The sequence below is a fragment of the Cyprinodon variegatus genome, unplaced genomic scaffold (assembly GCF_000732505.1).
Source record: "Cyprinodon variegatus isolate N-32 unplaced genomic scaffold, C_variegatus-1.0 Scaffold1132, whole genome shotgun sequence".
NCBI classification, from domain to species: Eukaryota; Metazoa; Chordata; class Actinopteri; order Cyprinodontiformes; family Cyprinodontidae; genus Cyprinodon; species Cyprinodon variegatus.
Window position 1 is genome coordinate 193,436 of NW_015151585.1, and position 15,559 is coordinate 208,994.

At 36.8% G+C, this 15,559-nt stretch overlaps 3 protein-coding genes across 3 annotated transcripts; all 3 read left to right on the top strand.

Moving 5' to 3' along the window:
* Nucleotides 1–2,967: 2,967 nt before the first annotated feature.
* nr2e3 (nuclear receptor subfamily 2 group E member 3) lies at nucleotides 2,968–6,161 on the top strand. Its single transcript, XM_015400682.1, has 8 exons — nucleotides 2,968–3,055; nucleotides 4,371–4,515; nucleotides 4,647–4,750; nucleotides 4,837–5,097; nucleotides 5,190–5,377; nucleotides 5,454–5,691; nucleotides 5,795–5,900; nucleotides 6,007–6,161. The coding sequence occupies exons 1-8, from the start codon at nucleotides 2,968–2,970 to the stop codon at nucleotides 6,137–6,139; spliced, it is 1,263 nt and encodes a 420-aa protein (XP_015256168.1). The 3' UTR covers nucleotides 6,140–6,161.
* Nucleotides 6,162–8,220: 2,059 nt separating this feature from the next.
* On the top strand, nucleotides 8,221–12,276 carry stoml1 (stomatin like 1). Its single transcript, XM_015400674.1, has 7 exons — nucleotides 8,221–8,531; nucleotides 8,689–8,795; nucleotides 8,875–9,024; nucleotides 9,923–10,126; nucleotides 10,705–10,924; nucleotides 11,011–11,211; nucleotides 12,023–12,276. The coding sequence occupies exons 1-7, from the start codon at nucleotides 8,375–8,377 to the stop codon at nucleotides 12,217–12,219; spliced, it is 1,236 nt and encodes a 411-aa protein (XP_015256160.1). The 5' UTR covers nucleotides 8,221–8,374; the 3' UTR covers nucleotides 12,220–12,276.
* Nucleotides 12,277–12,381: 105 nt separating this feature from the next.
* Nucleotides 12,382–15,295, top strand: LOC107101674 (cholesterol side-chain cleavage enzyme, mitochondrial). Its single transcript, XM_015400673.1, has 9 exons — nucleotides 12,382–12,857; nucleotides 13,014–13,169; nucleotides 13,255–13,454; nucleotides 13,530–13,733; nucleotides 13,821–13,981; nucleotides 14,063–14,229; nucleotides 14,462–14,540; nucleotides 14,622–14,813; nucleotides 14,919–15,295. Exons 1-9 carry the CDS (start codon nucleotides 12,586–12,588, stop codon nucleotides 15,039–15,041), a joined length of 1,554 nt encoding a protein of 517 aa, XP_015256159.1. The 5' UTR covers nucleotides 12,382–12,585; the 3' UTR covers nucleotides 15,042–15,295.
* The last annotated feature ends 264 nt before the right edge of the window (nucleotides 15,296–15,559 follow it).

Below are 15,559 nucleotides of genomic sequence, written 5' to 3' on the forward strand. Positions count from 1 at the left end.
AATCTTTTAGCTTTAATTATACTTTGCTGTGAAATATGCTAAGTTTTTGTCTTAAGCTATAATAAAATAATTTGTGTGCAAAGCATGTAGTATCTGTTTTCTCCATTGTGTTGTTTCAATTTAAATTCAATTATCTGTTAACTTATTTAAAATATCTGTTTTTAAAAGATAACACGGGAAAGTAAAGATGATGGAATAGATAGTATATGTAATACATTAAACATTTAAGTCCAACTTTTTTCAATGTATTTGTCAAAGAATTAGCTAAACTTTAAAAAAAGAAACCTTCTATTTATCAGAGCTCTTTTATAGAGCATTTTTCATACGACTGTAACAAAAAATGATTCACAGGATAAGCATGTAAATAAGTGGATTAGATGATAATTATATTAGACGACTAAATAAAGGGGAAATCTGGGGTAATGCAAGTGTTTATAAGAGAGGAAGCACCAGAAACAGATTTAAGCAAGGAGGAGAATTCTTTTTCTTTTTAAACTTTCAGCTGCAGTGATAAGGTTTTGTAGTGACTGTTCATTGATTTAGTTGTCATGTGGATTACAATAAATGGCAGCAGATTACAAGGGAAGGCAATCCCTATAAGCCAGAACGCTGACATCTCAGCCCTTCTCTTTTATCTGTTTTGGAGAAGAGATGAGATTTGTTGATGATGTTTGGGTGGAAATCAGAATTTATCATCTTATTTCGTACAGAAAAACAATTACCTTGGATTTTTAAATTTTCTAAAGTTTCACATAATATTCAGTGAAAAATGTGTATCATACCTATGCAGCCTGAAATACATCTGCACTGTGTTTATAAAGAGAAAGGTGAAAAGTAAGGATCACTCTTTAGCAAAAGCTGAAAAGGGATTATATTGAAAAGCTTCTTATTGATGCAAACTACCATTCAAGGATTCCTTCTGAAGGACGATACAATTATGTCTTGCATATCATTTCTGCTATGCTATACTAATATGAAGGGTTTTGCTTTAGGTTTCTAATGTTTATGAAGCCTTAACTGTTTAAAACCATATAAAGAATTGTTTGCATTTTAATACAGGGAGTAACAAACGATGAACAAGTGATTGAGCAATTTATTCTTTTCCAGTGACGTGTGTTGAATCACCTGCAGTAATTTGTTGTGATAAAAGTTTCCACTAAATACATAATCGCTTGGCTCGTGGCGGCACGCTGCTAAAGATGATTGACACGTATCTAGATAAGAGTCACAAGGCTCAGGTGTGTAGGAACGTGACAGCTATCCTTGGCAGTTAAACCTCAAAGCAGATCTTTGCTGATGGTTGCAGCATCTTTGTTCTAACAGCAGCTGGATTGGTTAGAAAATGAGGGAAGTACAGGCTAGAGATTATATTACCGGTACTGTATATTCAGAGCTGCAGTATTATGATAAAGTTTACCATGTTTTATGGGAAAAAAATTATGTGAAGGAAACATCTCTTAACCTGAAACTAAAATGAACTATTTTCTGAATTATTTTTTGTTGTTGTTAAAAATCAATGAAGTGGACTTTGCACATACACCCTGTCATGCAAAGGATTGTGGGAAACCATATATGTATCCTATGTGGCAGATTGGAACATCTGGAGATCCTTATGGTAAATAATCAAAAAGAAGCATACTACTTTCTCTTCCTACCTCCTTTCTTAGTGCTGTTCCTAATTGGTCAGCACTTATCATGGAGACCACTGACACACTTTTGCTTTTGGTTAAGTCTTCTTATAGCTTTGCACTATTCAGATGTACCTACCCAGACACTGACTGTGCATAGAGAGGATTTTTTTTAACTAACCACCCTCATAATAAATAGGAATTTGCAAAGCTGCATGGTTACAACCACGCTGTTATTCTGAAACACACACCCACATACACCGATTTGTCATAAATGGCAATCCTGACACTTTAGTTTATAAGTTCTTAATTTAATTGCAGAATAATACGTCTGATATACTCTTTGGTTGTATAAATCTTTTTATTAACAAGAGTCTTTAATATTTACTGTATAATGAAATATTAGGAGTAGTCTAACATTAGTTTTTATGTAACTAATACATATTTCATGTAAGCTGAAGACACTTCTGCTCAGGTCGGATGAGACCAAATGTGAACATTTTGCCCAACATGCAAAACCCATGTGGCAGAAAGCTAACACTCTTCATAACACTGAATAATTCATCCTCAGGATGGAGCACAGTGGATGCAGCATCATGTTGTTTGGATGATTGTCTTTAGCAAGGATAGGAAAAGTCATTGTTTTATGGATGATGGAGGGAACTAAACACAGGGAAAACCTGGAAGAGAACCTATTAGTAGCTAAAAAATGCCTATGTCATGTTTTTACATCAGTGTTAGTTAAGCCATGTTTATAATGTTATTAAGCTCTTATTTTTTGTCTGTCTTTCAGTTTATTGTTAAAATCTTTGTTTTATTACACAGCATTTCTCTATTCACTAACAATTAATAGTTAGATCCTGCCTTGACCAACTTTTGACAACTAAGCTTTGGAAATATAAGATTTTCCATCTATGTTCAATATTAGAAACATGTCTTGTTTTCCAAAGAAAAGATAGTAAGCTGTGCCTCAAGAGAAGATTTTTCAGTGTTTCTTCAGTAACTTGTTGTACTACCAACTGATGTGGGGTCACCACTATTGAATACCTTGTGAAGGCTACACCAATCTTTAGCACAGTAAAGATTAAGAGGATAAAGCATTGCTATTTGCTTACACAGCAACTGGTGTTAATCCTCTTGTCTTCCTCATGAAAGCCATCCGACTACTCAAGCTCTCACACTCACTCTGGCAGATAATTCATTGACCATACATTACATCAGACACGTGAAGCTGTATTTATTGGATGCAGTTTTGCTATATAACATATTCAGGCCTTTTGTAAATACATTTTTTTTTTATTTGCGTATTCTTCCTGGAAAACATTTAGTTTTAATATTAATGGAAGACCAGGCGATTAAAATGGACTATTTTTCACCAACTGGCTCCAGCAACGTGACGCAACAAAAACTAGATGTAATTCAAGAAGGTAAGTAAGCTTTGTTTTGTTTGTGAAATCATAATTTTAATTCTGCTTCATAAAATGCAATCAAATTAAGATGCAAAATGCATAATGTTGAGAAAAAAATTTAAAATATACTTAAAAATTTTAAGTTTCCATACAGTTGGTGAAACTGTATGGAAAAAAGACAGTTTAAAAAAAAGACAGTTTAAAAACACCGTTTTTAAACTGAAGAACTGGGGTCAATTTTTTGGGTTATCCTCACAAAATTTGCCCCATTCCTCACAGCAGAACTGGTATTACTGAATGAGGAGTATAGGTCGCTCTGCTTACACACATTTCTTCTGCTTTTCTTTGTATTTTATTTATTTTTAACTCTTCACCATTATGTTCTTCTAATACACTTTTATGTTATTCTTATACACTTTTCTGAAACACATTAGTATGACCATTTTTTTTCTATAATCTTATGCTGCTGTAAACACCAGAATTTCTCTATTGTGGCACAACAAAGGGATTTTTTATAAGCTTGCATAAACAGGACATCGTCTGGCCTTCCCAAATTGTTTAAAGCCAAATTGATGTTATAATATAAACTGTTGTATGAATAATTTAATACTAGTGTTTCTATGAGCTCTCATTATTCTAATATTTAGTTTATAGGTAGATATATTTTTAGTCATCCTTACTGACCTAAAAATAAAGGGATTGGCTGGTTTAATTTCAGAAAATTTGATTTTTCAATATTAATTTGATAATGTCAATAAAACAGTAGCTTGCCATAATGCATTAAGGTTGTTAAGTCAAAAATAACAATAATGCTTATTGAGTTTGAATAAAAAAAGAAAATTCAGAAATAATTGTATTATGCAAAAAAAATGAGAGCCTTTCTTGGAAATAAAATATATATAAAATAATTGTATCGTATGTGCTTGTCCAAAACAGGTATTTTAATTGACCTGATGCTCATACTTATCCCTTAAGGATGGATACTATACAACACTTGCTTTCCTTCATTAAAGATTAACTTAAAATGTATCTAATGTATAAGAATCTGTTGCAAAGGATTTTATGATGTGGTACAAATAACAAAATAACTTATTAGACTCTGCAAAAATGTTATTTGGTTGTTGGCTCTATTCTATTAGGCAATCTGCTTTATCAATTTAGATGCTGGATTATTAGCACATGATATCAGCTATTATATAATTGCCCATTGTTGTAATTAGTGGTTGCCACAGCAGTTCATAACTATTTTTAAGAAGATGTTATAAAATGTAAAGTTTTGGTAGTTTGAGCATTTGTTTAAAGTCTCTTCCTTTTTGTCTTTTATTCTGCACAGATAAAAGTCCTCTAAAAGCTTTTGGTCAGGTCTTGCTTTGCAAAGTGTGCTCTGATTCAAGCAGTGGCAAACACTATGGCATTTATGCTTGCAATGGCTGCAGCGGCTTCTTCAAACGTAGCGTTCGACGAAGACTCATCTACAGGTAGGCGAGGGAACCTGGAATACATTTCAGAATTCCTCCTAAATAAGTTCAAATACACCCAGTATAAAATCTGCTTTAAACCAGCCAGTTTGAAAGTGAGTTTTTTTGTGTGTGTGTGTTTAACATCACAGGTGTCAGGCTGGGACAGGCAGATGTCCCGTTGACAAAGCTCACCGGAACCAGTGCCAGGCTTGTCGACTAAAAAAGTGTCTCCAAGCTGGAATGAACAAAGATGGTGTGAATAACTTGATTTAGTTGATGGTACTTTTTTTTTTTTTAACTTCTGTTAAAGCAATATATTTTGCATTTTTCCATTGGCAGCGGTGCAGAATGAGCGTCAGCCTCGAAGCACAGCACATATTAGTTTTGACTCCATAAATATGGAGGCAAAGAAAGAAGATCTAGCTACCACACAGGGGCTCATCACTTCTGACTGCTACTCATCTGTTAGGTTTAGGCTTCCAGTAACATTGTCTGCAACCGGTTCTGCATCTATACGGCCCCACAGCAACCAAAATACCCACCGCTTTATGGTGAGTCTACTGACTGCAGAGACTTGTACCAAGCTAGATCCAGAGGATGGTAAGTTCTTACTTATGAGAGGGATTTTTAAGTGTCCCAATCTTAGCAATTAGCAGATAAATTTTTCATTGATTTTTCTTTACAATGCATAGATGAGGAAAATATTGATGTAACGACAAACGATGCAGAGAATGACAGCTCTTCATCAGACTGCAGTAGGCTCACATACACCTCCAGCCCTTCAGAGAGCTTCTATGAGACATCAGCTCGACTCCTTTTCATGTCTGTAAAGTGGGCAAAGAATTTGGCAGTGTTTGCTCAATTGCCATTTCGAGACCAGGTGAGGCTGACAAATAAACTGTAGGTTTTTGCAAAGTAATGTCCTATTCTAATAGGTATATTTTTAACATCTCAAGGTTATTCTTCTGGAGGAAGCTTGGAGTGAGATGTTCCTTCTGTGTGCCATCCAGATGTCACTTCCAATGGACAGATGTTTAATTATGTCTCCAGAACTTTCTCCCTCTCATGAAGCAAAGACCAAAATTGCTTCTTCTGAGCTGCAGATTCTTGAAGATGTATTCAATCGTTTCAAGACTTTGGTTGTCGATCCTACTGAATTTGCATGTCTGAAAGCAATAGTTTTGTTCAAGCCAGGTACAAAAAAAAAGAAACCAAAAAAATAATATAAACCAATGCACCTTGTATTACAGTTGCACGATTATTTAACTGATGTTTCCTTTTTGTCTCTATGCCATAGAGACACGCAGCCTCAAAGACTCTGGACAGGTTGAAGATCTACAGGACCAGTCTCACTTGTTATTGGGTCAGCACATTCAGTCGGTGTATCCCAGTCAGGCTGCAAGGTGCCACAGCTGCTTTTTTATATTTTAAAAAGTTATATATATTAACATATATTTTTTTTTCAAAGATAAATGATTGAATAACCCATCTTTTTTCTTGCTCTACAAGGTTTGGGAGGCTCTTACTTCTGCTGCCGTCTCTCCGTTTTGTGAGTCCAAGTAAAATCGAGCGGCTGTTCTTCCACAGCACAATAGGCAACACACCCATGGAGAAGCTGCTGTGTGATATGTTCAAAAACTGAACAAGCATCAACAGAAGATTCTGTAACCCTCATTTTATTCACGTTCCTGTGGAATCCTTCTGATATGTCTTAGCAGTAAAATTTTATGTCATCTAGATAATTTTCAACATGAGTATCTAGCTCTTTTAGTAACTTATTTCAGGAATCTTTCAGAAAGGCTCTTGTTTATTTTTGTGACAGTAAAATTTTAAAATGTTTTGTAAATATCCTGATTTGTTCCATCATGCACATAAATACCACTTTATACTCTACTATCAGTTTAACTTCAGGATACTTCAGACTAACTCAAGCTTTCCGTGGCAAAAGAATGTCTTTTTTTCATAGCATGTATTTGTGAATAACTTTTCCTTCAATAAAATGTAAAATGTGGTGTTTATTTCCCTTAATTCTCCAAACATAAGGAGAGTTTTTTTGTGTTTTATTGAACACAAAGGAATTATAACCTTGCAATTTTACAAAAAGGGCAACCTCGATCAAAACATAAGACTATAGGGGAGGGTCTGAGGCCTAAAGGATCTTTTTGTTTTGCTTTTAATGAAACAACATTAAGCTAGCTAATTTTTTAAGTCCTTACAAATTTGGCCAATATAGAACAATTTGAAAACATGATGTCATAGTCCACCTATAACTTCCTTTTTGATATAAAGCAACTATAAAAAGCTCTTTGGGTTCAATTTGTTTGTGTAGTTCAATGACGAAGAAAATAAAAATCTGTACAATTGGTCATTTTTCAAATGGACAAGGTGTAAAAAACTTGATATGTAATAAACTTGCAATCTACTGTGGTTTTTTTGTGTATAAGGGCCCATATATTTCCAAATATAGTGCTGGTAATTTTGATAAATTTTATTTCTTAGACCACTTTGGTGGACAAATCCTCTATCCATCGCAGATGATTTCACATTTTAGTCTAAGCCCTGAATGTTTGCATTTGAACAGTGTAAATAACTTATGTACTCCAAAAATATGGGCTTTTATTACAGTCTGGATAGAGGAATAACACTTAAATGAAGCTAAAATACATTTTGTTTTTAGTGTGACACAAGCCAAAAGAAAGAAAACATGTAGAAGAAGGAAATATTTGTATAAGTTGAGATTTCCAGCTAATGCTCAAAAGTCTGTGGGTGAAGGAAAGTTAAAACTACACATCCCCTTGAATACACCATGTCACTGGTGTAAAATGATGGTATGGTGGTATTAATTTCTCAGCAGGAATGGGGGAGATGATGGATTGAGCTAATACAGGCTAATAATGGGGGAAAAGTTGGTATTCGCTGCAATGTTTTGAGACCAGATTGGAGGATTAACATTAAGCACAACAACAGCCCTGAATATAGCCCACAGCTACAGCCCTAGTAGATTAGGTCATACTAAAAATCTGAGGCTCACAAATTTTCTTAATCCAGGCCGAATATGTTCACAAAAAGGAATTAAAAGACTATTTTATTTGTAAATATACAACAGTGGAAGACAGACACACTAGAGTTGCAGCAAAATGCTCAGCGGATTCTGATGATTACAGTTTAACATAAGCCTTTTAATCAGCTACCAATGCAGATCAGCAGTGCTGAAGCAGATACACCTCTAAAACCTGCTGGACAGCAGCCCTTGAGGATCGATTTAGAACATACCTGGGCTAAATGTTTTTTAATTTCTATTTGAAGATCAAATGTGAATAATTTTCCTTCCACCCATATGTATGCGTTATCTTACATTAGTTTCTCACATCTGTTTCACAAGAAGAAATGTAGAAAAGGTCAAAAGGGATGAAAAATACTTTACCAGCAGTCACAAAAAAGAAGCAACTTCTGGGATAAATAAATGTAATTCAAGAAAACAAGTGTCTTTAATGTAATCAGGGTATTTTATTGGTCTTAAGATGATTTTTCTTTGAAACTAAATTCAATTATTAAATTATTTTTCTGGAACTAAACTGAAAAACTTAAAAATGCTACTGAATCAATTGGTGCAGCAAACAAATAATCCAGTTTTCCTGGATGGAAAAAGTTCAATTCATCAACATGAACAGTAGGGGGCGGTGGCGAGCAGCGTATCCCGATCAGTACCACCGTTAACTCCAGGAAGAGAAGCTGATATGAAGTTAGCCATTTTAAAGTGCTAAGCTAATTCTACTAAAGCCTGCTGATCCTCCCCAAACAATTAGCTGCTAAGCAGCTAAAACATCTGGTATTATATGCCGCTTTAAAGGTAAATTAAGCTGTATAAACCGGAAGGATGTTCGGTAGGTCGTATCAGCCGCTTTCTCAGAGGGACTCAGGTTCCCAGAAGACCCCTGGTTTGTTTGGTGACTCTCACAGCTTTTCACAGCCAAGCTTCCACAAAGGACTTTCGTTTGATTATATCCCAAATATATCTGCAAACAACTTTACTGGTTAGTTATCAGCTAATATTAGCCGCCATATGTGTATATATATATATATATATATATATATATATATATATATATATTTAGAGTATGATAATAGTGAAGGTGCATTATTCAATTGTTATTACAGTGTAGAGAGTTTCTGATGATGTTTGTGTTTTAGATGCCTCTCAGGGATGGCTGTCTTGGCTCTGCAACCTGATTGTGATTTTCCTTGTTTACATATTTACCTTCATAACCTTCCCAGTAACAGGTTGGTTTGTTCTAAAGGTAGGGTTTCCCTTTAACACTGATCACCAACATCTCAACCCACTTGATATCAGTTAAATCTGTTTAATACTTTTTACAGACTGTTCCGAACTACCAGAGGATAGTTGTGTTTCGTCTGGGTCGGGTTTGTCCTCCAAAAGGCCCCGGGATAGTGCTGGTGCTTCCCCTCGTTGATCAGTGGCAGAGAGTGGACCTGAGAACTCGGGCCTTTAACATCCCTCCATGCCAGGTGCAACTAATCAGAAAGTCATCACAGATGCATTGGATTGAATTCAATTCACTGTATTTATTTTGTTATAATTCACAACATATGAAACCTTAAAACACTACACAGACAATTCAACCAGATCATTCTGTCAGATTGGTAAAAAACTAACTACATCGAGTCCTTGACTTGCAGGACGCATCCCTCATGGATGAGGTTGTTATTCGCTTGCATTTTTTGTTGACTCTACAGCAATCCCTCACACTAAGCATGCATGTAGCAACAGTGGAGAGGAAAAACAACCTTTTAATAAGTAGAAACCTCCAGCAGAACCAGGCTCAATCCCATCTGCCGAGGCTGACTGGTGTTAGAAATAAAAATAATTGAATAATTGAACTTTATTGATCTCACATTGGAGAAATTTAACTCTGCATTGAACCCATCCCCTTGGGGAGCAGATACAAAATTCAATTCAAAAGCATTCAAATAGCATTCAGTACAAAGAATTTAAATATAGAAGCAACATAGAAGCACTGATCTATAAATAGTTTTTATGTTAGAGAAGGTAACTGTAAACTAGTGTCACATGTGGTTCTATCTAGGAAAAAAAACATTCAAGCATATGAGATATCGGTGTTAAGTCGATTACAAAAAGTATTCAGTAAAAGACATAATTTTTAATTTAAAATCATCCAAGAAAGCAGGTCCCAACACTTTACACACAGCTTAGATGATTTATAACTCTGTCTCATCATAAGGATAAGAATAAAACTGTTCCTGCAGATCATTTTGCTTTTTTAGTGTAAAATTTTAACAGAGTATGATTAGAGAAAAAAGGTTCAGCTACCACAGCCTATTTATGTCGACCTCAAATAAATTCAGCTGCCACTTACAGATATACGATGTTACTTTGCCCCCATAGGTGGTTACTCGGGACGGTAGCATACTGTTGGTCGGAGCAGACATCCAGTTCAGGATCTGGAACCCAGTTATGTCAGTGGTGTCGGTCCAGGACCTGAATGCCTCCACCAGGATGACTGCGCAGAATCTTTTGACTCACAGTCTTTCCAAAAAGACTGCCAGAGAAATTCAGACTGAGAGACTAAAACTAGAGGAATATCTTGGGGTAAGTTCAAACTGGTGCTGTTTTTTTTAATGCTCTTCTGGTGTATTACCTTTTTATTGTAACATTTTATAGATTAATAAGTTGATAATATACACAGAAAAGCAGAAGACACCAAATATTATTATTTTGGTTTCAATAACATCAGACCCTAAAAAAGACCAGTGTGTGCTTTTCTTGTTTTCTGATGTATTTCTTTAAATCCCAGCATGTATTTTGGAGAAAAATTTAACCTCCTTGATGTTGCACAAGCATTTCTATTTAACTAATTACCTTCTTCTGCTGATCAAACAGTAATCAGGCCAGCTCTTCATTTAAATTGACTAATCTATTAATTTATGATTGGAAAGAAAACGGATGACTCATTTTTTAAAAAAAAACCTGGGTGGAAAAAAAAAAAAAAGTAAAAACTGTTAAAATTTTTAAGGAGGCAGATATAGTTTTAACAAACAATGCAAATTGATAAAGCTATATTAGCGAGCTTTGTGTGGAAGTATGACATGTTCTATTTATTTAGTCTTGAATTTGATCCTCATGGGATCAGCTGAATCTGCTCTAAAATGTTTCTCTCTTTTAAATAGATGGACATAAATGAGCTGACTCATCCCTGGGGGCTGGAGGTGGATAGGGTAGAGCTAACCTTCGGTTCTCTACTGAAAGCCCCAGAGGAAGGCCAGACTGCACACCTCTCCCCACCTTCTCCCGCACCTTCTGCACCCGGACTTGAAGGCCTCACTGGCCCCCTTCAGCAGCTGGCCATGCACTTTCTTAGCCACAGTGGTAACTCACAGCCACAACAACGTAAGATGAAACATTAACATTTTCTGTGTTGCATATGTAACAAGAATCATTGTAGATGAAATAATGGCAAGCTCCTTCTTTTGCAGAAGACAGAGTAACTCTCACAAATGAGCTCAGCGTTAAACCAGAGGCTGCCATGGCCACAGCAGGTTCTGTTGAGGAGTTGCTCACTGGGGTCCAAACGCTCCTCTCTGAAACTTTGGTCCAACAGGTCGGAGCTTGTTTCCAGTTTGAGATCAGCACTGCAGATGGACAGCAACAGCAGTACTACCTGGATTTAAGTCACGGTGAGGAACGGTGGTTACATCTTAGAACTAATTGGCGAGTGTGCAATTTCAATTATTATTGTTATTAATAATTATGAAACCCAGTTAGTGTTGCTACACTATGTTCTGACTACAAGAATGCATTTCAGATTTGGGCCGTCAAAGCTCCAACTACAGGACATCCTAGTGCAAGCCGATGGAATTTATCAATGTGCTTGGTTGGGCGTTGAAACATTTTCAGAAAAAACTAAAAAGGAAGTCCAGTGGCCTCTGATTTAAGGCTGTTTTTGAGCTATTTGTCATGTTTTACCCCAGATATCTGGTTCTCAGAATGCAGAATGAAAGCTGTTGATAAAGTGTTTGTGTGCAAGGAGACCAAATATATCCCACATTACTTCATGACGAAAAAAATGTATGTGCAGATACTAATCTAGATAAGGGAAAGGTTTTTATATAGTGCATTTCAGTGACAAGAAAATTCAAAGTTCTAAAGAGGAACACAAGAAAAAATGTAAATTGCAGGGGCATAAAGGCAACACAAGAGAATAAAAGTGACACAATGAAATCCAAGGCTGTTAGTTACGTGACTTAGTTTAATGTGGTACAATTATATAGAGCTTATTAACAAAGAAAATACTATCTAAAGGCACTTCTTCAAGAGAAAAACACTCCCAGTTTATACACATATATATGTACCCAGCTGAATAGATAGATTTAACTTAAGTTCTTTCTAATTAGATCCTGGTTTAAATACAATTCAGTCAAGTTTGAGTTCATTGTGTTTCTAAGTAAAGGCTCTACTCTAGCGAGTGTGTTTCTGTGCGTGTTGCAGGTAGCGGGGCAGCTGGATCAGGGTCCTTGTGTCGACAGCCCGATGTGACTATGAGCATGAACGACTGCGACCTCGTGGACATGTTCCAGGGGAGGCTGCAGCCATACGCCGCGTACGCCAGCGGCAGGCTCAAGGTGCAGGGAGACATCAGGACGGCCATGAAGCTGGAAGAAATCATTAAGCAACTTAAAAATTAGCTCTCAATTTTGGTTAAGTTATGCTTTTAAATGTGTGTTGTGATTAAAATAATCAAAAACAAGAATAGTGTTTTTGAATTTATTTTATTTCTTCAAAATGGATAAGTGATTGATTTTCCAATGTAAGCCAACGTATTATAGAATTCCAATTTAAGTTGAACAAGTACAGATAAAATATTTTGATGCAGCTGCTCAGTGTCATTCTTTGCAGTCTGTTATTTAGTGCAGGAGAGCCTTGATCAGTACAAAAAGGGGGCTGACTTTGTAGACCAGCCTCCTGCAGCCTTCTTTTGAGAGGGAGCAGGAAAAGAGCCAAAGTAGCTGTTGAGAGTAAACCAAGTGGGAGTTTTTTTTTTTGTTGCTGCGATGGCCCGGTTGAGTATGTGTCGGAGCCCTGTGACGCTGCCCCTGTTCTGCATGGAAGAGCAGTTTGCCTCCGGCATGCGCTGCAGCAGCAGCATGCCTGTGATCCGGCAGGCTTATCCGGAGAGCAGCTGTATCGTCCGGCCTTTCAATGAGATTCCTGGGCTCTGGAAGAACGGGGTGGTCAACCTGTACAACTTCTGGAAACTGGATGGCTTTAAAAACCTTCACCGCATCATGCTGCAAAACTTCAACACATACGGACCCATTTACAGGTGAACTATGACAACCATATTACAGTCTTTTCATTAAGGGGAAAACAATATCATCAGAGGTACTGAAGATTAAAAGTGTTTCAGATTTTGCTAATTTAAAACCAAGGACCTGTTGCATTTTCATTGCTGTATTTTCTTGTTTTTTTTCTGTTACAGAGAGAAAATAGGCTATTATGAAAGTGTTAATATCATCAAACCAGAGGATGCTGCCATTCTCTTCAAAGCTGAGGGACATTATCCTAAACGGCTGAAGGTGGAAGCTTGGACGTCATACAGAGACTATAGGAACCGCAAATATGGGGTTCTCCTAAAGTAGGTACCCCTACTCCTATACTAGAAAGGTCATTTGTTGTTTTTCAAAATGGTCTGAACTCAATTCAACACCTTAATTTGATAGGAATGGAGAAGACTGGAGATCCAACCGTGTTATTCTTAACAAGGAGGTGATTTCCCTGAAGATGCTGGAAAACTTTGTCCCACTGCTGGATGAGGTGGGACAGGATTTTGTAGCAAGAGTTCACAAAAAAATCCATCGAAGCGGGCAGAACAAATGGACCACCGACCTGTCTCAGGAACTTTTTAAATACGCTCTGGAGTGTAAGACTTCTAAATTTGGTGATTGTTTTCCATTAGAATGTTTTCATTTCATGCTTACTATCCCGTCTTTCATAGCGGTGAGCTCTGTTCTGTACGGAGAGCGTCTGGGCCTGATGCTGGATTACATCGACCCCGAAGCTCAGCGCTTTATAGACTGCATCACACTCATGTTCAAGACCACTTCTCCCATGCTGTACATACCTCCTGCTCTGCTGAGGAACATCGGAGCAAAGGTGTGGCGTGACCATGTGGAGGCCTGGGATGGGATATTTAACCAAGGTGACATATTATCATTTTCAAAGAAATTTCATTTGAAGCTTTTTTTTGTAACCATTCTCATATATTTATATAATTTTGACACATCAGCTGATCGCTGCATCCAGAACATCTACAGGCAGCTGCGTCAGGAAACAGGAGAATCCAAGGAATACCCAGGAGTCTTAGCCAGCCTGCTCCTGTTGGACAAACTGTCCATTGAAGACATTAAGGCCAGTGTGACAGAGCTAATGGCCGGAGGAGTAGACACTGTAAGAAGAAAAAATAAGTCAGAGAATGTCTTTCTGGTTCTCTTTGTCTTACAATTGAAGAATTTTTGTATTGTTTTCCAGACTTCTATAACGCTCCTGTGGACGCTGTATGAATTAGCCAGACACCCGAACCTCCAGGAGGAGCTGAGGGCAGAGGTTGCTGCAGCTCGGGCTGAGAGCCAGGGGGACATGTTGGACATGCTGAAGAGGATTCCTTTGGTCAAAGGTGCTCTTAAAGAAACACTGAGGTAAAATTACAAAAAAGTCAAGGTTTTCCACTTTATTTTAACCCTTTTGCAAAACAAATGCTGCTTCAAAAATGGGAAGCTTTTCTTTTGTTTTACTGTATCAGCATTTAACATAAAATGACTTCATTTTTAACCATAGAACCAAAACACTGAAATGTTTCAACCTTTATTTTTGATTCAACAAAAAAAATAATGATCCTCTGTCAACAAGGATTTTACAATACATTTTCAGGTTGCATCCAGTTGCAGTGAGCTTGCAAAGATATATCGCTGAAGACATTATTATTCAAAACTACCACATCCCAGCTGGGGTAAGAGGCTCTTATACCCTCATAGTATCTCAGAATTTTCATTGCACCAGTTCAGTTTTATTAATGAGTTGTTGTGTTTAGACTTTGGTCCAGTTAGGACTTTATGCAATGGGCCGAGACCCCAAGGTTTTCTTCCGTCCGGAGCAGTACCAGCCGTCCCGCTGGCTGAGGACGGAGACGCAGTACTTTAAAAGCCTGGGATTTGGTTTCGGCCCTCGTCAGTGTCTGGGACGCAGGATAGCTGAGACAGAGATGCAGATCTTCCTCATCCATGTGAGGCATAAAGCAAAAAAAAAAAAAATAACACCAAAATTTGATTTGATACATTGTGCAACACAGGTTTAACGAGGTGCTTTGTATTTTCTTTCTCACTTGCAGATGCTGGAAAACTTCCGAATTGAGAAGCAGCGCAATGTGGAAGTGCAGAGTACGTTTGAGTTGATTCTCTTGCCAGATAAACCTATAATATTAACTCTGAAACCTCTGCATGTCAGTCAGTGACAGAATTTAGGACATTTCAGGTGCATGTGCTCTTTTCTAAAAGTACTGCAATATAAACATTAAGTTCTTTGTTAAAAAAGCTAAAACATGTTACCTCAGAAATTCAGTAACCATCATTTCTGTACATACTGTAGCTTAGTGAGTCATTTGATTTAGCAATGGAATGTTAATCTAATAGCAAATACTGAAGTCTTTCTCAGTCATGTATTATTTTTATGTGCATCTTTAAAAACCAATGAAGAATAAAACACAAACACGGATACGTTTTTGTTTTTTTTAAACACTTCAACATCTGTAATATAAGCTCATGTACTGGTTACGTATAAATTGTTTGGAGGCATTGTCACACCTTTCAGCTTTTTGAAAAACTTTTTAAAACCATGTTATCTCTCTTCCACTTTGAATTAGCTTATTGTTTTGCATTATTATATCAAATAAAAGGATAGTAGTTTGTTATGGTGCAAGTGCATGAACCATTTCCATCACGTTTCAATTATAAATGTGCTTTTATAATATAA

Excerpts from the sequence above, each read along its gene's own strand:
- nr2e3 (XM_015400682.1), top strand. The coding sequence starts at position 2,968 with ATGGAAGACCAGGCGATTAAAATGGACTATTTTTCACCAACTGGCTCC. Across the intron at positions 4,516-4,646 it reads CGACGAAGACTCATCTACAG|GTGTCAGGCTGGGACAGGCA; the intron begins GTAGGCGAGGGA and ends TTAACATCACAG. Across the intron at positions 5,692-5,794 it reads AATAGTTTTGTTCAAGCCAG|AGACACGCAGCCTCAAAGAC; the intron begins GTACAAAAAAAA and ends TCTATGCCATAG.
- stoml1 (XM_015400674.1), top strand. The coding sequence starts at position 8,375 with ATGTTCGGTAGGTCGTATCAGCCGCTTTCTCAGAGGGACTCAGGTTCC. Across the intron at positions 8,532-8,688 it reads ATCTGCAAACAACTTTACTG|ATGCCTCTCAGGGATGGCTG; the intron begins GTTAGTTATCAG and ends TTTGTGTTTTAG. Across the intron at positions 9,025-9,922 it reads TTAACATCCCTCCATGCCAG|GTGGTTACTCGGGACGGTAG; the intron begins GTGCAACTAATC and ends TTGCCCCCATAG.
- LOC107101674 (XM_015400673.1), top strand. The coding sequence starts at position 12,586 with ATGGCCCGGTTGAGTATGTGTCGGAGCCCTGTGACGCTGCCCCTGTTC. Across the intron at positions 13,982-14,062 it reads TGGCCGGAGGAGTAGACACT|ACTTCTATAACGCTCCTGTG; the intron begins GTAAGAAGAAAA and ends ATTGTTTTCCAG. Across the intron at positions 14,541-14,621 it reads ACTACCACATCCCAGCTGGG|ACTTTGGTCCAGTTAGGACT; the intron begins GTAAGAGGCTCT and ends TGTTGTGTTTAG.